A 26,406-nucleotide genomic window follows, 5' to 3' on the forward strand; every position below is an offset into this window, starting at 1 on the left:
TGAGCTAACTACTGCCAATCCTCCTCTTTTTCCTGAGGAAGACTGGCCCTGGGCTAACATCTGTGCCCCTCTTCCTCTACTTTATACGTGGGATGCCCACCACAGCATGGCTTTTGCCAAGCGGTGCCATGTCCGCACCCGGGATCCAAACTGGCGAACCCTGGGCCGCCAAGAAGTGGAATGTGCGCACTTAACCGCTGCACCACTGGGCTGGCCCCTATTTTTGGGCAGATTTTTAAATTAAATTAAGGAAGTTTCCCTTTATTCGGGTTTGCTCAGGGTTTTTATTGAGTCAGTATTGGATTTTGTCAAATGCTTTTTCTGTGTCAATTCATATGATTTTTTTATTTAGACTATTGATGTGGTGGAATTACTGTGATTGATTTTTGAGTGTTGAACCAGCCTTGCATACCTGGAATAAATCCCAGTTGGCCATGGTTTATAATTCTTTTTATATATTTTTGCATTTAATTTGCTAACATTTTGTTGAGGATGTTTTTGTGGGTGTGTGTGAAGAAGATTGGCCCTGAGCCAACATCTGTTGCTAATCTTTAATCTTTCTCTTTTTGCTTGAGGAAAATTGTCTCCGAGCTAACATCTGTGCCAGTCTTCCTCTATTTTATGTGGGATGCTGTCACGGCGTGACCTGATGAGCAGTGCTAGGTCCTCGCCCAGGATCCAAACCTGCAAATCCCGGGCCACCAAAGCAGAGTGCACAAATGTAACCACTACGCCACTGGGCTGGCCCCTTGTTGAGGATTTTTGCATCTATGTTCATGAGAGATATTGGTCTGTAGTTTTCCTTCTTTGTAATGTCTTTGTCTGGTTTTGGTATTAGAATAATGCTAGCCTGGAGCCCACCTGGTGACGCAGCAGTTAAGTGGCTCATGTTCGGCTTTGGCGGCCTGGGGGTTCACCGCTTTGGATCCTGGGTGCGGACGTGGCACCGCTTGGCAAGCCATGCTGTGGCAGGCATCCCACGTATAAAGTAGAGGAAGATGGGCATGGATGCTAGCTCAGGGCCAGTCTTCCTCAGCAAAAGGAGGGGAATTGGCAGCAGTTAGCTCAGGGCTTAATCTTCCTCAAAAAAAAAAAAAGAAGAATGCTGGCCTCATAGAATGAAGTAAGTATTCCCTCTTATATTTTCTTGAAGATTTTGTAGAGTTATCATTTCTTCCTTAAATGTTTGGTAGAATTCATCAGTGAAACCATCTGGGCCTGATGCTTTCTTTGTTGGAAGGTTGTTGGTTATTGATTCAATTGCTTTAATATTGGCCTATTCAGATAATCTATTTCTCATTGTGTGAGTTTTAGTAGTCTTTCAACTACTTTGTCTATTTCATCTAAATTACCAAATTTGTGGGCATGGAGTTGTTCATAGTATTCCTTTATTATGTTTTTACTCTCCATGGGAACAATAGGGATGACCCCTCTTGCATTTCTGATATTGGTAATTTTGTCTTCTCTCTCTTTTCTTGGTTAGGCTAGCCAGAGGCTTATCAATTTTATTGATCTTTTTAAATAGCTAGATTTTGGCTTCATTGATTTTCTCTATTATTTTCCTTTTTCAGTTTCATTGATTTCTCTAATTTTTTTTATTATTATTTTTTTGCTTCCTTTAGGCTTAAATTGCTCCTCTTAAGTCTCTGTTTTCTAAGGTGGCATCTTAGATTATTGATTTTATATCTCTGTTCTAATATATGTATTTAATGCTGTAAAAATTAATTTCCCTCTAACCAATGCTTTTGCTGCACCCTACACATTTTGATAAGTTGTATTTTATTTTCACTTTTGTTTAATTCAAAGTACTTTTAAATTTCTCTCGAGACTTTTTCTTTGCCCCATGTGTTATTTAGACATGTGTTGTTTAATCTCCAGATACTTGGATTTTCAAGCTATCTTTCTGTTACTACTTTCTAGTTTCATTCCATTGTGGTCTCAGAACATACTTGGTATGATTTCTGTTCTATTAAATTTGTTAGGGTGTGTGTTATGGTCCAGAAAGTGGTCTGTCTTGAGGAATATTCCATGTGAGCTTGAGAAGTCTGTGTATTCTACTGTTGTTGGACAGAGTATTTTATAAATGTCACTTAGATCAACTTGATTGCTAGTGCTGTTCGGGTCAGCTGTATCTTTACTGATTTTTTTGCCTGGTCCATCTGTCAATTACCTAAAGAGAGGTGTTGAAGTCTCCAGCTATAATAGTGCATTTGTCCTTTTCCCCTTTCAATTCTATCAGTCTTTGCCTCATATATTTTGATGCTCTCTTATTAGGTGTATGCACATTAAGGATTATTACGTCTTTTTGTTGAATTATGTTTCGTTATGTAATGTTTATCTTTAGCTCTGATAAGTTTCCTTGTTTTGCTCTCTTTTTTCTTAATATAGCTACCTTCCCTTTCTTCCTTCCTCCCGCCCTCCCTTCCTTGTTTCTTTCTTTACTTCTTTCATTATCTTGAGGTAACATTCATGTGATGTAAAATGAACCGTTTTACCCTGAACAATTCACTGGCATTTGGCACATTCATAAAGTTGTGCAGCCACCGCCTTTATCTAGCTGCAAAACATTTTCATCGCTCCAAAATAGAACCCCATACCTTCTAAGCAGTTACTGCCCGTTCTCTTCTCACCCCTGCACCTGGCAACTACCAATCTACTTTCCTATTCTAGATATTTCTTATAAATGGATCATACAATATATGGCCTTTTATGTCTGCCTTCTTTCATTTAATATGTTTTCAAGGTTCATCCATGATGTAGCTGGTACTTCTTTCCTTTTTATGGCTGAATAATCTATTGTATGTATGTATACCATAACTCGTTTATCTATTCACCCATTGATGGACATTTGAGTTGTTTTAACCTTTTATCTATTGTGAAAAGTGCTGCTATGAACATTCATGTACAAGTATTTGTTTGAGTACCTAGTTTCAGTTCTTATGGGTATATACCTAGGAGTAGAATTGTTGTATCATATGGTAATTCTTTATTTACCTTTTTGAAGAATTCCAAAACTGTTTTTCACAGTGGTTTCAGCATTTTACATTCCTGCCAGCAGTGTTCAAGCATTCCTATTTCTCTACATTCTTGCCAACACTTATTTTTCTGATTATAGCCAATTTTCGGATCATAGCCAATCTGCTGGGTGTGAAGTGATATCTTATGATTCTAGCCAATCTACTGGGTGCAAAGTGATGTCTCATTGTTATTATAGCCAATCTGCTGGATGTGAAGTTGTATCTCTTGGTTTTAATTTCATATCCTTAATGACCAGTGAAGTTGAATATCTTTTCATGTGCTTGGTGGTCATTTGTATATCTCCTTTGGAGAAATGTCTGTGTATGTCCGTTTTTTTTGGTTTTTTCATTGGGCTGTCTTTTTGTTGTTGAGTTGTACAAGTTCTTTATATATTATGATAATAGACCCTTATCAGATATATGATTTGCAAATATTTTCTCCCCTTGTATAGGTTATCTTTTTACTTTCTTTCTTTCTTTTTTTTTTTTTTGAGGAAGATTAGCCCTGAGCTAACTACTGCCAATCCTCCTCTTTTTGCTGAGGAAGACTGGCCCTGAGCTAACATCCATGCCCATCTTCCTCTACTTTATACGGGGGACACCTACCACAGCATGGCTTTTGCCAAGCGGTGCCATGTCCGCACCTGGGATCCGAACCGGCGAACCCCAGGCCACTGAGAAGTGGAACATGCAAACTTAACCACTGTGCCACCAAGCCAGCCCCTTTACTTTCTTGATAATATCTTTTGCTGCACAGAAGTATTTAATTTTGATGAAATTCAATATATGTATTTTTAAAAATATTTTGCTCATGCTTTCAGGACATTTCTAATTATTCATTGCCAAATCCAAGGTTATGAAGATTTATCCCTATATTTTCTTCTAAGAGTTTTATAGTTTTAGCTTCTATATTTAGCTTTTGATTCATGTAGAGTTAATTTTTATATATGGTTGAGATAGGAGTAGAGCTTGCTTTTGATAGTGTTTGCATGGTATATCTCATCATCTCTTTACTTTTTTTTTTTTTTAAAGATTTTATTTTTTTTCCTTTTTCTCCCCAAAGCCCCCCGGTACATAGTTGTATATTCTTCGTTGTGGGTCCTTCTAGTTGTGGCATGTGGACGCTGCCTCAGTGTGGTTTGATGAGCAGTGCCATGTCCACGCCCAGGATTCGAACCAACGAAACACTGGGCCGCCTGCAGCGGAGCACGCAAACTTAACCACTCAGCCACGGGGCCAGCCCCCCATCATCTCTTTACTTTTAACCCTGTCTTTATATTTAAACAAGTTTCTTGGCATTATATAGTTGGGTCTTGCTCTTTTTTGGTGGTGGGGGGTGGACAGGGAAGATTGGCCCTGAGCTGAGATCTGTGCCAATCTTCCTATATTTTTGTATGTGAGACGCCACCACAACATGGCTTGATTAGAGGTCTGTAAGTCCATACCCAGGATCTGAACCCACAAACCCCAGACCACCGAAACAGAGCATGCAAACCTAACTACTACACCACTGGGCCAGCCCTGGGTCTTGCTTTTTTAAAATTCCATTCTACACTCTGTCTTTTAATTGGTTTATTTAGACCATTCACATTTAAAATGGTTATTGATATAGCTGGATTACTATCTATGGTGTTGTAACTGTTGTCTATTTGTTACACTTGCTGTTTGTTTCTTTTTCCCATCCTTTTTTTAAAATTTATTTTTTATTTTTGCCTTGTCTGGTTTTAATTGAGCATTTTATATTTTTCATTTTATCTCATCTTTTAGCATGTCAAGTATATGTCTTTAAAAAATTTGTAATGATTGCCTCATATTTTGAAATATACATTATAATTAACTAGCTCAACTTCAGATAACATTATACTGTTTCACATGTAGGGCAGGTACCTTATAACAATGTATTTCCAATTCCTCCCTCCCATCCATTATGACATTGCTTTCATTCTTTTCACTTATTCGTATGCTATCTTCACCTGATACATTGTTACTATTATTACTTTAAACAATTATCTTTTAGATCAATTAAGAATAAGAAAAATAATAGATTCTGCCTTCATTTATGCTTGATCTGATACTCTTCCTTCATGTAGATCCAAGTTTCTGACCTATATAATTTTCATTCTCCCTGAAGAATTTTTTTTTTAACATTTCTGGTAGGCCAGATCTGCTGTGATGAATTCTCTCAATTTGTATTTGTCTAAGGAAGTCTTTATGTGTCCTCTTTTGAGAGGTAATTTTGCTAGATATAGAGTTCTAGTTTGGTGGGGTTTTTTTCAACACTTTAAATATCTCACTCCACTCTCTTCTTGCTCACGTAGTGTCAACCTTAAAATAAAATACAGTCATGTGCCACGTAATGATGTTTTGGTCAATGGTGAACCACATATTTGACAGTGGTCCCATGAGATTAGTACCATATAGCCTAGATATGTAGGAGGCTATACCATCTAGGTTTACGTAAGTACACTCTATGATGTTCACACAACAACAAAATCACCTAATGATGCATTTCTCAGAACATATCCCATTGTTAAATGATGCATGACTGTAACTGACAAATTATAAAAGCAATGTTGAGTTTGTTTGGATATAGCAGAGGAATTGCAATTTGCGACAAGCAGATTATAACAAACTATAGGCAAGTCCAAGGAGACAAAGGGGATGATCTGCTTTTATTAGTTTTTAGGAGGAAATTGGAGAGGGTTGTTTTGAACAAAAATTCATTGGAAGAGAACCAGGGTTCAAAGATGTGATGGTTTCTCATTGGCTGCACGTGGTGGACAGTTTGTTGTTACTAAAGCATGTGGAAATCTTCTTTCTTCCTGCTGGTTTATGCAAACTGCCATGAGTGATACACGTGTGAGAGGTCTCCCTTTGTGGCTTCCCAACTCCATTTTAAATTAGGTTTCCTTATTCATTTTTCACATTTTACCCTTTTGATCAAGATCTTTCTCTGAAACCATAGGTGATCAAGCATCAGGTCATTTAGTTATTAAACATTTTTGTCCCTTTGTGTCCCTCGGTGCCAGGGAAGACCTTTCCCAAGAGTCACGTCCCATGTTGAGGAGAGGGCAGGTGGTGATTGGAAACCACAGAGGCCACATTTGAGCAACAAGGAAGGTAGAAGTAGGGGCTCTCAGGTGTTTTCTACTCTTAAGTTCATATCTTGTCTAGGTTGTAAGCATTGGAAATCATCTTGAAGCACTGAACTAAGATCATTCTATTTGTGCATCTTTTCTGCAGAGATTTGAAAGGCAACAGGTACAAAGTTTTAAAGTGAATATGCAAAACAAAATTAAAACTGATGTAACAAATCCAGTTTGCGTAATTGTCCTGAGTCATGATCCTAGGCCTGAAGGTAGCCAATTGAACAAGTCAGAGGACCATGGGGAGTCAGGTAAAACGTGTACCCAGTGCACTTATTTCCTACCTTTGTGCAAGTGGGTTTCCATTTCCCCAGAGGAATTTATCCATGTATAACAAGTAGTAGTAACTACCATACCTACCCCACCTTGTTCAGCTAGGAGATAGTCTGAGGCAATTAGGTTATCCATTACTACCTTAGCTAAGGAATCTAGTGACCATTGTTGGGTTGCTATTGCCTTAGTGGTGGAGTCAACTGTGTTACCAAGGGTAATAGATGGATTTCTAATCATCTGCTTATTTACGTGTGCTCCAGGCCAAGGGAGGAGGAAAGAGGCAAACCCATACTCATGGACCCCATCGGGCAGTCCCCATTTAGTTCTTTGATGTAGGCCTAAGGGGTTGGCCCAGTGGTTGATATCAGATAGATCATGAATGGACAGTGGAGCAACTAGGTTTGCTAATAAGCATTGTCCTCCCATTTGCCAACTATCTAGACATTCAAAGGCCCAGGAGTGGTGCCATTCTCCACAGACAAAAATGAAACCGGGTGGAGCACAGAGGACTCTGGCTAAAGTATCATTATTTGTGAATCTGCAGGAATGGACCTATTAGCATTCATTAACCAGGGGTCAGTCATGTTTTAGAGGATTCCTCCAAGTCGAAAAGACCATTCTCTAATGTGATGGCATAAAGTACTTGGGTTTGAGTTGTCTTTTGGATGAAGGTTATAAAGGGTAACAGTGCAAATGGGGTGGTTGCAATAGCATCATATTTTTAAGTTTATCTGGGATGGTGCTATCATTGCCATAGTCGACAGGTGTTTAGGAAGAGACAGGGCATGGGAAGGGAGGTTGACAGAAATTTCATTCTGTAGCTTTCACTCTGTAGGAAGTCAGGTAAAATTTGCAGTGGCATTAGAGAAAAGTGAGAAATTTGTTACAGGATGGACTAAAGGGTCACTGCTGTCATGGATGGACCAGAGTTTCTGGTGGCAAACCTGACAATTAGATTAGTTTATCCCTTTTGCAATGGATTGAGAAGTGTACATAAGAGCATTGTCTTTCCAAGAAAGAGTGGGAAAGAATAAGGTAGGAAGGAACAACAGGAAAAGGGGACTGAGGCCTTGTCTGGTCATCTTGGGAAAGCTGTCTCCTTCGGTTGTCATCTGCTTCAATTCCTGGAAATCTTTACTTTTAGGTCACCCATTGTTGTGCAGGTCCAGTGAGGGTTTGGGGCTTTCTTTAGATGTGACACATGGATCCAAGAGTCTATTCCTTGGAGTTTAGTGGCACAAGTGTCGGTTAACAGTACCTGATAGCGGCCTTTCCAATGGGCTTGAAGAGAATCTTTATGGAGATGTCTTTTCCAATAAATGAAATCTCTGGTTGTAAAGTGTGATGCTTAAGGTCTTAATTTCCCAGGAGAACACTGAAAGATTGTTCTACTGGTTAATTTCAATAGAAGCAATTAGGCCTTTATAGTATAGAAGTATGTCCCCTTTTATCACCTGTGGATTGAAAGAAGCAGGAGCTAGGTGCGTTGGGCACCCTGTGACTGTCTCAAAGGGTGAGAGTTTGTGTTGCAAAAAGAGTAGACCTGACATTTAGAAGGACCAATGGCAGTGCCTTTGGCTAGGGTATTTGAAGCGTTTCTACAAATTTTGCCAAATGAGTCTTAATGTTGCAATTAGTTTGTTCACTAGTCTTGAATGAGGGTGGTAAGCATGGTGAAAATGTTCTAGAACTGGCCAAATGGCACAGACTTGTCGAAGCACTTGACCAGTGAAGTGAGTTCCCCAGTCACTATGAAGTTTTCAAGGGGGGTTTCCCAGACAGGGATCATCTTTTCTAATAGAATTTCAGCCACGGAAAAGGCAGTAGCCTGTCTACAAGGAAAAGCTTCTGTTCAGTGAGAAAACATACAAACTATTACCAAAAAGTGTTTATATCCCTGAGATGGGAGGAGCTGTATAAAATCCATTTGCCAAACCTTGAATGGCCCATTAGGCAATTTAAAGTGTCTGGGAGCAGGACAGGTTTTCCTAAAGATTGTATTTTGGGCATGTGGGGCAAGCAAAGGAGGCACTTTTTGTGGCTTTACAGATATTTCCCCACTGGTATTGTTCGTAAACGTTATCGTTTTTCAGCAGACCAATGATCTCATACGTCTACAGTAGTCAGTGATGAGAATTTTAGAGTCTCTGGCAGGACTGGATTTTTATTTGACCCAAACCAGAGTTTTCTCTTTTTATTGAACTAACAGGTATTAGATTTCCAATATTGCTTTTCCTTTTCTGGGGCCAATTGTTGGGCATCTCTAGTCAATTTTTCTAGATTATCATTTGAGGGAGCATCCCTTTGGACCATGATAGAGGTTTGGTTGTTGGTTCCTTTGAGAGCAGCGTTCTTGGCAGAAATATCAGCAAGGTGGTTTCCTTTAGCCTCCAAGGAGTCAAATTTGTAATTCCCAGGAAACTTAGTAATTGCTAAGGCAGATGGTAGGTCTATGGCATCTAATAATTCCTGAATATAAGGGCCATTCTTTATCCTATTCCTGCTGGAGGTAAGGAAATCTTGCTGTTTCTGTAGCATTTCAAAATCGTGTGCTACCACAAAGGCATACTGACTATCAGTATAAATGTGTGCAGTTTTGTTTTTGGCTAAAATCTAGGCTCGAGTAAGAGTATATAATTCAGCCTATGGAGCCAAGGTAGCTAAGGACAGAGGTGCTGCCTCCATGACTTCAAAAGGAGTTGCAATAGCATACTCAGCACAGTATTTACCATTTTCATCTTTCAGGTAAGAACCATTAGTAAATCATGAAAACTCAACATTAGCTAAAGGGGTTTCTTGTAAGTCATCATGGCGGCGTCAAGAGGTGATCTGTCAAAGTTAAACAGTCCTGTGGAGTTTTGTCTGTTGAAGAGGGAGAAGGGCTGGCAGGGTTAAGGTTATTACATGAGCAAGAGTTTGCTATGAAGTGCAGCCAGCAGGAGAATTTCATAGGAAGTAAGGTGACTTGCTGAAAGGTGTTGAGTATGGTAGGAATTTAGAAGAGCTTCAACAGCACGAGGAACAAGGATAGGAGGGGATCTCATCTGACTATTTCCTCAGTGGCCTTTACTAGGACGGCAGTAGCAGGGATGGCCCTGAAGCAACGGGGTATCTTTGTGCCATAGGATCTAGTTGTTGACGGTAAAACCCTATGGGTCAATGATGATCTCTGTATTTCTGAATAAGGACCCCAAGGGCATTTCCTTCCTTTCTGTAAATGAAGTGGAAAAGGCAAGTTGGTAATTGGGGTGCCCAAGGGCTGGCAGGCTTATTAAGCTCCCCTTCAAGGTCTGAAAGGTCACGTCATCCCAGTCCTCCTGGATAATAGGATCAGGTTTGATGTTTTTTAACCAAACATATAGGGGTTGGGCCATGAGAGAAAAGTTTGGAATCTAGTTACTGCAATAGCAAGCCAATTCGAGAAAATCTTGTAATTGGAGTTTGGTTTGGGGCTTGGGAAGTTCAGAATGCCATGGAACCTGTCTGGATCTAGCTGTGGCCTCTGTTCTGAGATTAAATGTCTTAAATAATGAACTCGAGTTTGAACAAACTGCAGTTGTTTCTTAGAGACTTTGTGTGCCTTTACGGCTAAAAGTTTTAACAGTTGGTTACTACTCTTCTGTGAAGAGGTTTGAGGATGGGAGCAGAGAAGCACATCATCTACATATTGTGATAAGGCAGAGCTTCTAGGAAACGTTATATCATCTACATCAGCTTTTAAGGTTTGTGAGAAGTAAGAAGAATTTTCAGTAAAACCCTGGGGCGTTACTCTTCAGGTGTTTTGTTGTCATATAAAGGCAAAGAGTGATTGCCCTTATCCACAGGGATCCTAAATAAAGTGCCGCACAAATCAATTATGGTGAAAAATTTACTTTCAGTAGAGATGGAGGCTAAGAGTAGAGGACTGGGAATAAGGGTGATGAGGGATAATATTGTTTATGGCTCAGAGGTCTTTGACAAATCTCCAAACATAGCCATTGGATTTTATAATGGGTAAAATAAGGGTGTTGCAGGGACTGTTACAAGGGATTCTGAGGCCCTGGGCCTTATAGTCCTCTATGCTTGGTCTGATTCTTTGTAAGGCCTCTTCATTTATAGGATAGTGATTAATTCTGGGGAGAGACTTTGAGGGATCAATCTGGATCTCGATAGGAGAAGCACTATGGATTCTACCAATGTTGGTTGATGATTTTGCCCATAGGGATGCTAGCAATTGATCCAATAGGGGTGAATGGCCGCCATTTTCAGTATTAATTTTGGTATTGTCAGAGACAGTGTAGATAAAGGATGTCAAAGATGATTGATTTGATTCATTGGACTGGCTGTTTTGGCTCTCACTGTCAAATTCTAAAATTATTTTCCCCTTTTGGGAGAAAGAAATCCCTGCATGATATTTTTCCAAGTCTCAACCCAGTCGATGCAGGGGGTGGAGGTACTATGTAGGAAGTGATGGGTATTTCTTAGAGGGCCTAGACTAAAGGGATTGGGTTCAGAAACAGGAACCTGTTGAGGTTTATTAAAGACCTCCCTATTTGAACTGTTTTGGTACTCTGAGGCAGGGGCTGTTTAAATAGCAGTGGGGTTGAGCACCCAGATTGTAGCTCCAGTGTTGATAAGGACAGATAGAGATTCATTCCCAGTCGGGAGAGTTGTTTCTCTGAGCCGCTTGAGAGGAAGGATCAGGAAAAACCCCTGTGATTCCTCAGAGTCCCATCACTGGGAAATGAGAAGACAGTGGAAGGATTGGTTGGATGACTGTAGAGGCCTGGAGCATTTTACTTTATAGCAGTCTTTTTTCCAATGTCCTCAATTCTGTTGAAGTTGGAGATTAAAGATTTTAGGGTGTTTTTCTTAGTAGAATCATCTAGGGTGTGGACTAATTGGCTTGCCAAATTAACTCAGTCTGGCGTGGATGTAGTTTCCCATTCTATTAAGGTTCTTTTAATCAGGAGAGAAAGGTCTCAGTCTAGCCCATTAATGAACATAGAGTTGAATTAGAGTAGATGCCACATCCACTGAGAGACCAGAATTTTCCATAAACGCAATTTGGAGTTGGCTGTAATAATCATGCACGGGTTCATTGAGTTTTTGAGTGCAAGCTTAGATCTTATTCCAATCAACAGGTTTTGGGAAGGCTCTGGAATTGCCTGGTGGAGTCATGTAGTGATTCCACGAGCCTGATCATATAATTGGGCAAGGAACTCATCTTTCATCTGCAATTCTAGAGGTATCTCAGAATCATCCCAGTTGGTAGTTTTCATCCACTGTTGGGCTTGGCCTTTGCCGCAAACATATTGACTAGTTGATATAAGTCTGAGAAACCAGGTTGGCAGGTCTGGACAACTATATAAATTCCTTGGCGAATCTGTAAGGGTCTTTAGTTACTTTAGGGACGGCCTTGACTATAGCTTGCAGTTCAGGCTTAGTCCAGGGGACATATGAAATTAGGGGCTTAGCATTGGAATCTTCAGAAAGTCTAATTTTAAGAAGGCAGATTCTTTAAGAAGTTCAGAGAAAAAGGGAAGCTTGGTGAGAGGATTAGAATGAAGAAGTGCAGGGTCCAGAGGAGTGGGGATATCGCAGTAGGAAAGAGGAAGTTAGTGTTGGAGGTGAAGGGGAAGAAGAGACCTCTGATGCCTTTTTGTCTTCTTTCAATCGTTTATTTGCCTCAGTTTACAAACGGTTAATTTGTAAAGAGGCAATTTTGGAGTCCTGAATACCTGTGGAAGCCTCGAGGTACCATTTGAAATAGACATCCCATTCAGTTTGTTTAATTCCAGTGCCGCTGTCTTCTAACTTAGTTCTGAGAAAAACAAGTTTGGGGAGATTAAAAGTTCCCCATTAAAGTTCTAGATTATCTTTAGTTAGGTTGGTCCATTTAGTTAAAAATGCACATGAGGACAGCTGTACTTTGTAAACATAAAACTAGCCAGGGTTCTGGAAGGAGGCTGCCCTGAAAGTGTTTAGAGGACTGGGATCCCATAGCTCAGAAACAGACATGCAGAAAACAGATGAGTACAGTTGTGCGCTGCGTAATAACATTTCAGGCAGTGACGGACCACATATATGGCAGTGGTCCCATAAGATTATAATGGAGCTGAAAAATTCCTATTGCCTAGTGACATAGCTGTCGTAACATCGTGGTGCAACACGTTACTCACGTGTTTGTGGTGATGCTTGTGTAAACAAACCTACCGCACTGCCACTTGTGTAAAAGTATTGCACATACATTTATGTACAGTACGTAGTACTTGATAATGATAATAAACAACTATGTTACTAGTTTATGTATTTACTATGCTGTACTTTCTATCCTTATTTTAGAGTGTACTCTTTCTACTTACAAAAAAAAGTTTACTGTAAAACAGTATGCTGTGTTCCACCAGCAGCAGCCTCATGCATCTCGTGTTTATTGCGTTTCTTGATTGTATCATTGTCTCTTGTGCTTGATTTAATCTTGTGTTGTTTTGTTCATCACGGCCCCTAAGCATAAATAATCCATTGCTAATGTTGCCAGTAAGAGGCCACATTGAGTGATTGACTTGGAAACGAAATTAAAAGTGGTTAAGGACTATGAAGGTGGAAGGTCAGTGATGGTTGTTGTGCGCCAGTCAGGTATGTCACATCCCACCATAGCTATGATCTTGAAAAATAAGAACAAAGCAACAGAAGCTGTTAAAAGATCTGCTTCATTGAAGGCAATAAGACTAACAACTCTATCAGAGAGAAACTTCTAATGACCTGGATTGAAGACCAGACACAGAAGTGTGTCCCTCTCAGCACCATGACGGTCACGGGCAAAGCAAAAAGTTTGCAGTGTTGAAAGAAAAGGCTGGATCTGACTACGATGTTGAATTTACTGCTAGGTCTGAGTGAGTTAAACAATTCAAAAATTGTTATTCGTTACATAAGGTGAAAGTGAGTGGTGAGTCTGCAAGTGCTGATGTGAAGGCAGCTGAAGCATTTTTGGAAACTCTACATAAGCTGATTGCGGAGGAAAATTACTTGCCAGAGCAAATATTCAATATGGATGAAATATTCCTATTCTGGGACTGGATGCCTGAAAGGACTTTCATCCATAAAGAGGGTAAGTCAATGCCAGGTTTCAAGGCTTTTAAGGACAGGATAATAGTCTTGCTGGAGGACAGTGTTGCAGGCTGCAAATTGAAACCCTTTGGGATCTGGCACAGTGAGAACCCCAGGGCCTTCAAGCATATCTGTCAATAAGCACACACTGCCATTGTACGACAGGAGCAATAAGAAGTCATGGATGACCCAGCTCCTCTTCCAAGATGGCCTCCTGAATTGCTGTGCCAGCGAAATAGAGAAATATTGTTTGGAGAATAACATATCTTTCAAGATTTTGCTTATTGTTGATGATGCTCCTGGACATCCTCCTTTTATTGATGATCTTCCTCCCAATATCACAGTGGTGTTTCACCTTCCAAACACCACCTCTTTGATCCAACCAATGGATCAAGGAGTTATAGCAGCTTTTAAGGCCTATGACCCAAGGAGGACCTTTGCCCAGGCTCTTGCTGTAACTGAGAAAGACACTGAGAAGACACTTATGCAATTTTGGAAGGGTTACAACATCTGTGACTGCATCAACAATCTTGCTTGGACTTCGGGGTGTTGTCACCACGGAGTGTATGAATAACATCTGGCAGAAGACGTTCAAGAGAATTGTCCATGACTTCAAAGGATTTGCAAAGTATGAGGAGGTTGCAAAAATCAACAAGGCTGTGGCTGAGGTGGCAAACAACTTTAACTTGGGTGTAGATGAGGATCACATTGAGGAGCTCCTAGGGCGGTTCCTGAGGAATTGACTAATGAGAAGTTGTTGGAACAGGAATGCGTGGCTGAACAAGAGGCAAGAGAAAAGGAAACTGCAGAAGAAAAAGAACCCTGAAGAAAATTCACAGTGAAGGTTTAGCAGACACTTTTGCAGACCTTGACAAGCTCCTTGAAAACTGAAAACATGAACCCCAGCACCAAAAGGTTTTCTTTAATAGAGAGGAGTGCTCATGATGCATTATCTAATTATAAGCAAATCTGTGATAAAAAAAGAAACCAAGCAAACCGCCGTGTTTCTGGGCATATTTCAGAGAAGAATCACACCTCCTCAAGAAGAGCCTCAGGCGGGTCCTTCAGGAGGTATTGCAGAAAAAGGCATTGTTGTCATAGGAGATGACAGCTCCATGTGGGTTATTGCCCTGAAGACCTTTCGGTGGGACAAGTTGTAGAGGTGGATGACAGTGATATTGATGATCCTGACCCTCTGTAGGCCTAGGCTAATGTGTGTATTTGTCTTAGCTTTTAACACAGAAGTTTTAAAAGTGAAAAAGAAATTTTTTTTAAATAGGAAAAAGCTTATAGAATAAAGATATAAAGAAAGAAAATACTTTTTATAGCTATACAATGTGTGTTTTAAGCTAAGTGTTAATACAGAAGAGTCAAAAAGTTAAAAATATTGAAAGTTTAGGGGCTGGCCCCGTGGCCAAGTGGTTAAGTTCGTGCGCTCCGCTGCAGGCGGCCCAGTGTTTCGTTGGTTCGAATCCTGGGCGCGGACATGGCACTGCTCATCAAACCACGCTGAGGCAGCATCCCACATGCCACAACTAGAAGGACCCGCAACGAAGAATGTACAACTATGTGCCGGGGGGCTTTGGGGAGAAAAAGGAAAAAAATAAAATCTTAAAAAAAAAAATTAAAAGTTTATAAAGTAAAAAAGTTACAGTAAGCTAAGGTTAATTTATTATTGAAGAAAGAAAAGATTTTTTTAAATTTAGTGTAGCCTAAGTGTGCAGTGTGTGTAAAGTCTCACAGTAGTGTGCAGTGATGTCCAAGACCTTCACGTTCACTCACCACTCACTCACTGACTCACCCAGAGAAATTTCTGGTCCTGCAAGCTCCATTCACGGTTAGTGTCCTATACAGGTGTACCATTTTTTATCTTTTATACCATATTTTTTACTGTACCTTTTCTATGTTTAGATAAGTTTAGATACACAAATACCTCTGAGTTACAGTTGCCTACAGTATTCAGTAGAGTAACGTGCTGTACAGGTTTGTAGCCTAGGAGCAATAGGCTATACCATTTAGCCTAGGTGTGTAGTAGGCTATACCACCCAGGTTTGTGTAAGTACACCCTGTGACGTTCACAGAACAATGAAATTGTGTAACGATGCATTCCCCAGAACATATCCCCATCGTTAAGTGACACGTGACTGTATATGAACATATAAATATCTCTCTCTATCCCTTCTTCTGACTTCCTCTCTTCCTCCCCATCCCTGCTCCTTCCCCCCTCCCTCTCTTCTTCCCTCTTCTCTCTCTTTTCCGTAACTAGTGTCGTACTGTGCATATTCTTTACCTTGCTGTTTTCATTTACATTTTGAGAATTAATTCCATGAGGAGTCATCATTGCATTGCCTTTTTGTCTTTAGTTAGAATATACTGTCCATTTATGGAAATTCTCTAATATGTTTAGTTAGTCTCCTCTTGATATACATTTAGGTAATTTCGAATCTTTTGCTGCTGCAAACAGTGCAACAGTGCATTTTTGCAAAAGTCATTTCACCATCGCCATTGTTGTCTTAGATTGAATACTCATCCTTTAAGGAATATCAGCAGTTAAATACTGTAATGATGAACTTTGAAGCAACGTTTGTTTAATGACTTTTCTTTCAAGCTTCTGGATTTATTTAAGCAGTGGATAACCTTAAATTAAAAGGCAACTAGGGGCTGGCCTGGTGGCCAGTGGTTAAGTTCATGCCCTCTGCTTCAGTGGCCCCACGTTCATGGGTTCAGATCCCAAGTGCAGACCCACGCACTCCCCATCAAGCCATGATGTGGCAGCGTCCCACGTACAAAATAAAGGAAGATTGGTATGGATGTTAGCTCAGGGACAATCTTCCTTGCCAAAAAAAAAAAAAAAAGGGGGGGGAGCAAACCGTTAAGTAGCTGTAATAAGATAGTTTTTAATCTCTTTGAATTAGAATTTTCTCCACACTGAGCATGTAAAACAAAATATTGAAATATGCTGGATTCTGAAGTTGGTATAACATTGTAATAACTAATTTAAAGTTTTATCTTTCATCAGGACAGATAGATTATTCTCATTTACTTAATTTACATTAGGAAAAGTTTTGAATGTGAACGTACATGATAAATGTTTACATTTATGTGTTGCTTAATGATGGGGACATATTCTGAGAAATGTGTCATCAGGTGATTTCATTGTTGTGCAAACATCATAGAGTGTACTTACACAGTCCTAGATGGTCTAGCCTCCTACACACTTTGGCTATATGGTACTAATCTTATGGGACCACCATCGTATATGTGGTCAGTCGTTGACTGAACCATCATTATGTGCGTGACTGTATTAGCATAATACTTCCTTTATTTGTGGAGTTCCATATTACATTTATTTGAAGGATTTTGATACTAAAAACAAACTTAAAAACTGCACTGGTTCATTCTGCCTCATTTTAAGGTTTAAATTTGAATTGTGAAACTTATCCTAGGTGATCTTCCTGAAATTCTAGTAAACTGCTGCAGGTTGGTACTTATCATGGTGGATTGCTTCCAGTAGATTGGTTGTCCTCAGGGATTAGCAATTGAAAACAGAAATAATAGGAGCTAATCAATATTTTAATCCATGAAAATAAGAATCTAAAATAAATTTATATTTATCTGTATAATAAACAGGATTAGGAGTAACTCACTGCCTTATGTAACTTACTGCTTTGTATATAATAGATGCTCAGTATTTTTTCTCTAAACCTGAAGTGAAATAGTGTTAGCCATCAGAGTTGCTAGTTCAAACAAAAATTATTTAACCAAACCCATTTTTTACCCCTGCCTCTTATTCTGTGATGAAGGACTCTCTTTCGTCTAGGTCCCTTAGTTGCTTTGTTCTCACTGAGTAAAATGCCACAGCCCCTGCCCCCGCCTGGATAGTGGATAGTCACAGGGCTCCCTTGCAGATTTCTTCGTCTCTGCTCAAAAGTCCCCTTAGCAGTTGAGCTTTCATCACCCTGTATAAAATAGCCATTCTCCCCCAACTGCCCTCGTCATATTTCCTTGCTTTGTTTTTCTCTCTAATACTAATTTTCTGACAGTATATATACATTTGCATGTTTATTTGTTTGTTTTCTGTTTTTCCTCATTAGAATATAACTTCATAAGATGGAGTCTTTATTTTGTCTCCTATATTGCTAGCACATTGAACAGTACATAGCAGGTGCTCAGTAAACATTTGAATGGATGTATGAGCCTTGAATTTCCTTCTTGCTGTTTCTGGAAGTTCTGGTTAGATTCTAACAGTGTCTTCAAATTTCTTCATGTGTTGCCTAAAATAATTTGGAGTACTTGTGTACCCTCTTGGACAGTTGCAAATCAACATTTTATGTTTTTTATCATACATTTAAATAGAGTTGCGTAGGATGTAATTTTTGGCATATTGTAAATATTGTGTTTAAATAGAATTGTGGCGTTACTCTTTAAAAGTATCACAGTGATTTGATATCTATCAATATTCATTTAAAACATACGTGCACAAGTTCTTATTTATAGTTGGATATTTTTCATTATTCTCTTTCTCCTTGAAAGGAGAATTTCCGTTTATTTCCATTCCACTTTTACCACATGAATTTCTCCTAATGTAATAGTTTTGTGCTTAAGAATAACTTAGTAATCATCCTATTGTACTTGGAACAAAAATCTCTTCGTAGCTTTTATGATAAAAAACAGTCAGCAAACTAGGAATAGAAGGGAACTTGCTAAACATGGTAAAGGGCGTTTATGAAAACCTACAGCCCACATTGTACTAAATTGTCAGAGACTGAAAGCTTTTTCCTTAAAATCAGGAACAAGAGAAAGATGCCTGCTTTTGCCACTACTATTTAACATTGTACTAGAAGTCCTAGCTGGAGCCACTGGGCAAGAAAAATATAAAAGCCATCCACATTGAAAAGGAAAAAGTCAAACTACCTATTTGCAGTGACATGATTCTGTATATAGGAAACTTCAAAGAATCCTCATGCACAAAAAAACTAGTTATAAGCAAATTCAGCAAAGTTACTAATTTCAAGGTAAACATAAAAAAAGTTGTTTTTTAATACAAGCAATGAAAAATCTGAAAAGGAAATAAAGAAAAAATTTCTTTTATAATAGCATTCAGAAGAATAAAATACTGAGGAATAAATTTAACCAAGGAAGCAAAACACTTGTACACTGAAAACTACAGAACATTGCTGGAAGACATTCCAGGTTCATGGGTTGCAAGACTTAATGTTAAGATGGCGGTACCACCCAAAGCAGCCTGCAGGTTCAGTGCAATGCCTATCAAAATTCCAAATGCCTTTCTTGCAGAAATGGAAACGTTGATCCTCAAATTCATGTGGAATACAACAGGTCCCAAATAGCCAAAACAGTACTGAACAAGAAAAACAAATTTGGAGGACTCACAGTTGCTGATTTCAAAAGTTACTACAAAGCCATAGTAGTTTTAAAACAGTGTGGTATTGGCATAAGGATAGACATATAGACCAATGGGATAGACCTGAGAGTCCAGAAGTAAACCCCTTGATCTATGGCCCGTTGATTTTCTACAAGGGTGCCAAGACCATTCAGTGGGGGAAGGATAGTCCTTCAAAAAATGGTGCTGGGACAAGTGGGTATCCACATACAAAGGAATGAAGCCGGACTCCTACCTCACTTCATATCCAAAAATTAGCTCCAAGTGAATCAAAGACCTAAATGAAGGTCTTTGGCCTAAAACTGTAAAACTCCTAGAAAAAGACATGGGGTAAATCTTTATGACCTCATGTCTGGCAATGGATTCTTAGCTATGACACTAAAAGCACAAGCAACACAAGAAAAAATAGGCAAATTGGAATTCATCAAGATTAAAAGCTATTGTGCATCAAAGGACATTATCAAGAAAGTAGAAAGATAACCTGCAGAATGAAAGAAAAATTTTGCAAATCCTATGTCTGATAAGGTTCTACTATCGGAATATATGAAGAACTCATACAACTGAACAACAAAAGGACAACTAAACTTAAAAATGATAGAAAACATGAATAGACGTTTCTCCAAGGGAGATATACGAATGGCCAAGCACATGCAAAGATACTCAGTCATTAAGGAAGTGCAAATCCAAACTGCAGTGAGATAATATGCTTCAGCAGGTCCAGCAGTTTGGCTATAATAAAAAGAAATTGGAAAATAAGTGTTGGTAAGGATGTGGAGAAATAGGAACTCTTGTACACTGCTGGAGGGAATGTAAAATGGTGAAGCCCTTTGAAAAGTTTTAGAGTTTCTCAGAAAGATAAACAGAATTACCATATGACCCAGCAGTTCCACAACTAGGCGTATACCCCAAAGAATTGAAACTAGGTGTTTAAATGAATACCTGTACACAAATGTTCATAGCAGCACTATTCACATAACCAAAAAATGGAAACAACTCAAATGCCCAACAGTGGATGAATGGTATATACATAACACTGGAATATTAGTCAGCCTTAAAGAGAACTGAAGTATTGATACATGCTACAACATGGATGAACCTTGAAAACACTGTACTAAATCAAAGAAGCCAGACACGAAAGGCCACATAGTGTGTGAGTTATTTTACATGAAATACCCAAATAAGCAGATCAAAAGAGATAAAAAGCAAGGGAGTGGGGGGAACCGGACATAGGGAGAGATTATTTAAAGGATATAGTGTGTTCTTCTGACATACTGAAAAAGTTTTGAGACTAGAGAGAGTTGGTGATTGCACAACATTGTGAGGGCACTAAATGCACTGAATTGTACATTTTAAAATGGCTAATTGTATGTTATGTGAATTTCACTTAAAAAATGTTTGTAAACCTAACTTTAAAACTTTTAAAAATAGTATAACCATACAGTTTTAAGTGCTTTAATATTTCTTCTGAGTGGTTACTATAGTTGTTGCATAATAAATGTTTTTTTGTTAAATAGTGATTTTATTTTTTTTAAAGGTTTTTTTCTGATTGTCGTCTTCTTTTTTTGGGGGAGTGGTGAGGAAGAGTGGCCCTGAGCTAACATCTGTTGCCAATCTTCCTCTTTTTTTTCTTCCTCTCCTCAAAGCCCCAGTACGTATTTGTATATCCTAGTTGAAGGTCATTCTAGTTCTTCTATATGGGATGCTGCCACAGCATGGCTTGATGAGTGATGCATAGTTCCACGCCCAGGATCTGGACTGGCTAACCCGGGGCTGCTGAAGCGGAGTGCACGAACTTAACCTCTCGGCCACAGGGCCGGCCCCGTAAATAATGATTTTAATTAAATCATTAAAAGTGAAATTTGTAGGAAATACATCTTCTCTTAATGGTCTGGATTTTTTTTTTTTTTTTTAAGATTGGCACCTCGGCTAACAACTGTTGCCAAGCTTCCTTTTTTTTTTTAAGGATTGCCACTTGGGCTAACAACCGTTGCCAATCTTTTTTTTTTTTTCTGCTTTATCTCCCCAAACCCCCTCTGTACACAGTTGTATGTCTTAGTTGCATGTCCTTCTAGTTGTGGGATGTGGGACGCCGTCTCAACGTGGCCTGATGAGCGGTGCTATGTCCGCGCCCAGGATCCGAACCCTGGGCCACCGCAGCAGAGTGCGCGAACTTAACCACTAGGCCACGGAGCCGGCCCCAGTGGTCTGGATTTTTTAATGCTTTTAGTTCATATATCCATGGATGAATACTAAAAGGTTCAGCATCAGTTCTCTTCCTGTTTTATCTTCTTTTATTTTTTTTTTACACCTTTAATCCCATAATCATTGTTTATTTACACGTGAACCCTGATCCTCATAATAGGCTTATTGGTAGGCTTTCTGGGAGCGATTGCAGGCGGCAGGGTCTCCAAACGTTTTGGATTTGCAGCGATAAGAGATCAACTACCAGCAGGGTCCAGTCATACTAGAAGAGCCTATCTTTGATCTCCTTGGAATCCTAGCCACATATTTCTCGCAATAGGCCAGCAGGGCTTTGGAGGTGGACTAGCGGATTTTGTAAATCTGGACCACGTGGCCACCACCATTTACATGGACACAGAGGTCCATGCCAGCTAATCGCTCCTTGCCCAGAAGCAGAACAGGTTCTAGTAGCTTGTATTGCAGCCATCATGTTAGATTATCTCCAGAGGTTTCCCATTCACATGATGAGGCTGTTGCCCCCTGTGCAGTGGGTCAGGGCTGTAGCCGTCTTCTTGCATCCCAAGACCCGCACCGATTGCAGAGGTCCCTTGGATGGCATGGCTGCAGGTGTAGACAACAGATCCTCATCCTAAGGTGCTAAAAGTGGAAGAAAGCCTTATGTTATGTTTTGTTAGACTCAAGTTTCTGAGAAACATGTTAATCTAAGTAAGTAGGTGGTAATGAAAGGAGTTTTGTTATGTCAGTGTCACTCAGTTTTGAACTTCTGTGTCATATGCCAAAAAGCACACAGTGATTTCATGTAAAATTTAGTTTTAATGACTTATCAGCTGGCAGCTCAGAATTTCCTTCAGTTTTTTTTGAAACTGAACAGTTGGAAAATACTTTACTTGCATAAGAATTTGATGGTCATTAGAGTCATTCACTATTTCCTCAACACTTACACCACTGTTTCCAGTTGGCCCTATGTTTAGTGCTTCAGAGGTTTTTGCCTCTCAGGGAAATATATCATGGTAATAAAAGACAAGTTAGAGGAATATCTTTCTTTTGTAAAATGAAAAAAACATTATTGTTAAAGGGGAAAAGGAAAAGGTGAACTCTCGTGACAGAGGCAGAGCAGTTTTTGAAATAAATATGTACAGAAGTTGAAGATCTTCTGATGCCCTTAAAACCTCTATGCCCATGCACCTCTTGACAAGTCTTTAAGTACCTGCAGGGTATTGAATTCTCTGTGAGGTCTTGTATAAAGTGCTTTTTACTGCCTGTCTTCAGATAAGAATCTTTGAATAGCTTGGAACTTCTGTATACTGTGAATAAAAAGATGAAAAAAATAGAATTTGGCCCCAAAGCTCTTTCTTTGAAAATGGCTTTATTTCTTTTGTGTCTGGAATAAATATAGACTTAATATAAAATTCTTTAAAATTCAGTGAATTAAAAGTGTTGCCTTCTTATATAATTCCTTCTTTAAAATTTTTCCCAGGTCAATGAATGGTCATTGAAGATAAGAAAGGAAATGAGAGTTGTTGACAGGCAAATAAGAGGTAAATTGTCATTTTATGTCTCCTATTCTCAACTCCTTGATATATTTTGCATTAGTTCATAAAAATAAAATGATTCTACATACTGTAAGACATAGTATATTCTTATATTAATTATTTATAGCTGTCCTGATTATTTTGCTTTCTTATCATTATAAGAAAACAAGACATAATGAACTCAAAGAAACTTTACATTTTATGAGAACTAAATTTTTCCTCTGGTCTGGAATTCAGCTATTCAAGGAGGGAGGGGCCGTGTTCATCCATCTCTGATTTCCTAGCCTCCAGGTTAGTGTTGGAAACAAAGCAGTTGCTCACATACTTTGGTAGAGTAATGGCCTCCCAAAGATGTCCTTGTCCTCATCCCCAGAACCTGTGAATATGGTACCTTACCTGGCAAAAGGGACTTTGCAGGTGTGATTGAATTAAGGATCTTGAGGTGGGAGAGATTATTCTGGGTTATCTGGGTGGGCCCGAGGTAATCACAAGGGTCCTTATAAGAGAGAGGCAGTATGTTGAGAAAAAGTGAGAGCAAAGCGGATGTGACCACAAAACCAGGTGCTGGAGTGACGTGCTCTGAAGATGGAGGAAGAGGCCATGAGCCAAGGAGTGCAGTTGACCTCTGGAAGCTAAGGGGCAAGGAAGTGGATTCTCCCCTGAAGCCTGCAGAAGAAATGCAGCCCTTCCAACACCTTGATTTTAGACTTCTGACCACTAGAATTGTAAAAGAATAAATTTGTGTTGATTTAAGCTATTAAAAAAAGAGAACTATATAAACCTCTTCCTACTTACAAAGAAATGATTTTATGGAATTCAAATTAAATAAATTGTGTTAGGTGAAGAATGCAGTTCCATTTTCACTACTCTAGTTTATCTTAGCATGACTGTAAATTGAAGAAAATATATTTCTAAAGAACGTTGATTGCTGTTTGAGTACCACTTAAAATAAAGGTAACTTGCAAAGAGATAGTAATGTTTAAAACTTTGGTGATTTTTATTACTTTCATGTTTGGAGAAGAAGTAATACCATAGAGATATCCCAATATCACTCCCTTAAAAAAAGAATGGAGAGAAGAATTCCACTCCCAGCCACAATGGAGTAATGTTTTCGGACTTGCACTCGCACTCCCGTTGTAAATAAATTAAAAACTGGACAAAATCTTTGAAACAACCCTTTTGAAATATTGGACAACTGGCAGTGCAGGATTTTGATTGTTGAGAGAGAGAAGACAAAAGGAGAGAGCCCTAATATGACCCTGATTTTCTTCCTGGAGAAACTTTCTGGGTTGTAGCACATGGGTGAGGATTCCAGACAGAGCGTGGTGGTCTCACTGAGTTGAGGAGACAGAGATCAGGGTTCACGGAGGCTGCAGCAGCTGGACTTTGTGGGGCAAAGCATCAGAGAGAAGGTCAGTATCCAGAGAAAGAGCTCCAGATATCTGCATGGGGTCCCATTGAGTCTTTAGCTGAACCCTAAGCTGGACATATTTAGAGGGAGATTCAGGAGGTTGGGCAAAGAACAATTGTTGGTGACACACCTGCTACCAGGAAGCTGTAGGCTAAACAATTCCCACAGCTAACAAAGGATTGAGAGATGGTAGATTTCTGATCAGATGCTATGAAGAGACTATGTTGAACATCTGGGACATTCAGTCGAGACCCCAGAAGGGTCACCATATTAAGGCTGAAGTAGCCCTAGATTAAAGGCTACTGTAAACCCACACCTACAAAGCTTAAAAACAAGTCTGGAAAGCTGATCTGCAGGCCACTTAACTGCCTGCCAAAATAAAGCTGAACATAAGGAAGAACAAAAAGTTCAGACACCTGAAAATGAGACATTCAGAGTGTCCAACATTCAATGAAAAATTACTAGGAAGCAGTGGGAAAATGTGACCTAAAATCAGGCAATATAAATAAACCCACAATAAAGAGAGATTATCAAATAAGCAACGATTCTAAACAGCTGCTATAAATATGTTGAGGAGTTTAAAGGAAAACGTGAACATAATGAGATAAATAGAAGGTAGAGAAATAACAAAATGGAACTTCTAGAGATGAAAGATCTTAAATAAAATAAAATGAAAACTTCACCGAATGAGTTTAACAAGCAGATTTAAATACTAAGAAAATAAGATGAGTGAAAGTGGAGATAGTAATGCAAACTGTCCACACTGTAGTACAGAGAGAAAAAAGTGGAAAAAAAAAGAAAACAGCGTTAGTGACCCGTGCAACAATATCAAGTGGTCTAACGTAATTTGAGTCTCAGAAGAAGAGTCAGGAAAGGATCTCATGAAATAATAGCTGATAAAAACTTTAAACCCACAGATCCAAGGAACTCAATGAACTTCAAAGAGTATCAACACAAAGGAAACAATACAAGGGCGTATCATAATCAAATTACTGAAAGTTAACAATAGATAAAACTTTCTGAGGAAAGAAGACACATTAAATACAGAAAGCAATACGAATGATTCAAAATTTCTTATCAGAAACAATGCAAAGCAGAACATCTTTAATATGATGAAAGAAAAACCTGCACATTATCCTAGAATTCTATATCCAATGAAAATTAGCATTCAAAGGTGAAGGTGAGGTAAAGATATTTTTATACAAAAGCCAAGAGAATTTGTTGCCAGTAGATCCACAGTACAAAAAATGTCAAAGGAAGCTGTAAGCTGAAGGAAAATCATACCAGATACAAACTGGGATCTGCCCCGAGTAATGCTTCATGGTGGAAATAGTAAGTACATAAGTAAATATAATTTTTTTCTCTTTTTAAAAATTGTTGCCTGTTTAAAAATAATAATGTGGGGCTTATAACATATGTATAAGTAAACTGTATGACAATAATAGCACAAACAATTGGTTAAAACCTCATAAATTCAATTAGTGTCTCACAAGCCTTATTTGTTTCTGTTTTGTGCTTTGCCCATTGTATACCTTTTTACCTCCATCACTCATGTATCTTGTTAAACAGTCTTAAAGCCCTGTCTTTTTCGTGGTGTTTCCTGTTATTTCTCATTCATAGCAATTTTTTAGTTAACTCTAACATGGTATCAGGAAAAGATCCTGAATTTTGGAGTTAACACTACCAGGTTTAAACTCTGTCTTTGCTATCAGTTAGCCATCTATCTCCATTAAAATTGTTTGAATATCATAGAATTGTTCTGACAACTGAATCTGTGAATGGATGTAAAGTGTTTAGGACAGTACCTGGCATGCAGTAGAGGGTTTACTACATTGATGATGATACCAAGAAAAAAACACCAGGGTACTTTAGATAAAGTATGACTTTGAAGTAATGTGATTGCTTTAAATGTTATGTACATATAAGGATTTATCATAGAAACACTTCCAGGGTCTTTCATTTGGTTTTATATTAGCAGGCAAGGTGAATGGATTTTTTTCTTTTTTAATATTAGTGCAAAAAAGAGTACCTGTAAGTCTAATCTATGATCTTAGAAGTCAGGATGTTGGTTACCCTTGTTGTGGCATGACGAATTATGGGGGACATAAGGGGACCTTATGGCATGTGGTAATATTCTGTTTCTTGATCTGGTTGCTAGTTACATGGATGTGTTTAGTTTGTGAAAATCTACATAGCTCTACAGTTATGTGTACTTATCTATATGTATGACATACTTCAATAAAATGTTTAAAGAGAAAAACAGTAGTACCTTCAATAAAGCAAAGTAGTTCTCATCTCCTCATGGAGGACTCATGGGAGTCCACATTTTTAGCTTTCA

At 38.9% G+C, this 26,406-nt stretch overlaps 1 protein-coding gene and 1 pseudogene across 4 annotated transcripts in view; one reads left to right on the plus strand and one right to left on the minus strand.

Moving 5' to 3' along the window:
* The window catches only part of CHMP3 (charged multivesicular body protein 3), a 67,763-nt gene that overhangs the window by 8,423 nt on the left and 32,934 nt on the right, over positions 1-26,406 (plus strand). For 3 of the 4 annotated variants that reach the window (XM_014852795.3, XM_070511802.1, XM_070511801.1), the window contains exon 2: positions 22,603-22,663. The exons of the other annotated variant lie outside the window; for it this stretch is intronic. In XM_014852795.3, the coding sequence (XP_014708281.1) occupies positions 22,603-22,663 (61 nt within the window). The remainder of the gene's footprint in view (positions 1-22,602; positions 22,664-26,406) is intronic. 4 annotated transcript variants of the gene reach the window in all.
* On the minus strand, positions 21,169-21,840 carry LOC106838583 (small ribosomal subunit protein uS9-like; annotated as a pseudogene).

Source organism: Equus asinus, chromosome 6 (assembly GCF_041296235.1).
Source record: "Equus asinus isolate D_3611 breed Donkey chromosome 6, EquAss-T2T_v2, whole genome shotgun sequence".
Taxonomy (NCBI): Eukaryota; Metazoa; Chordata; class Mammalia; order Perissodactyla; family Equidae; genus Equus; species Equus asinus.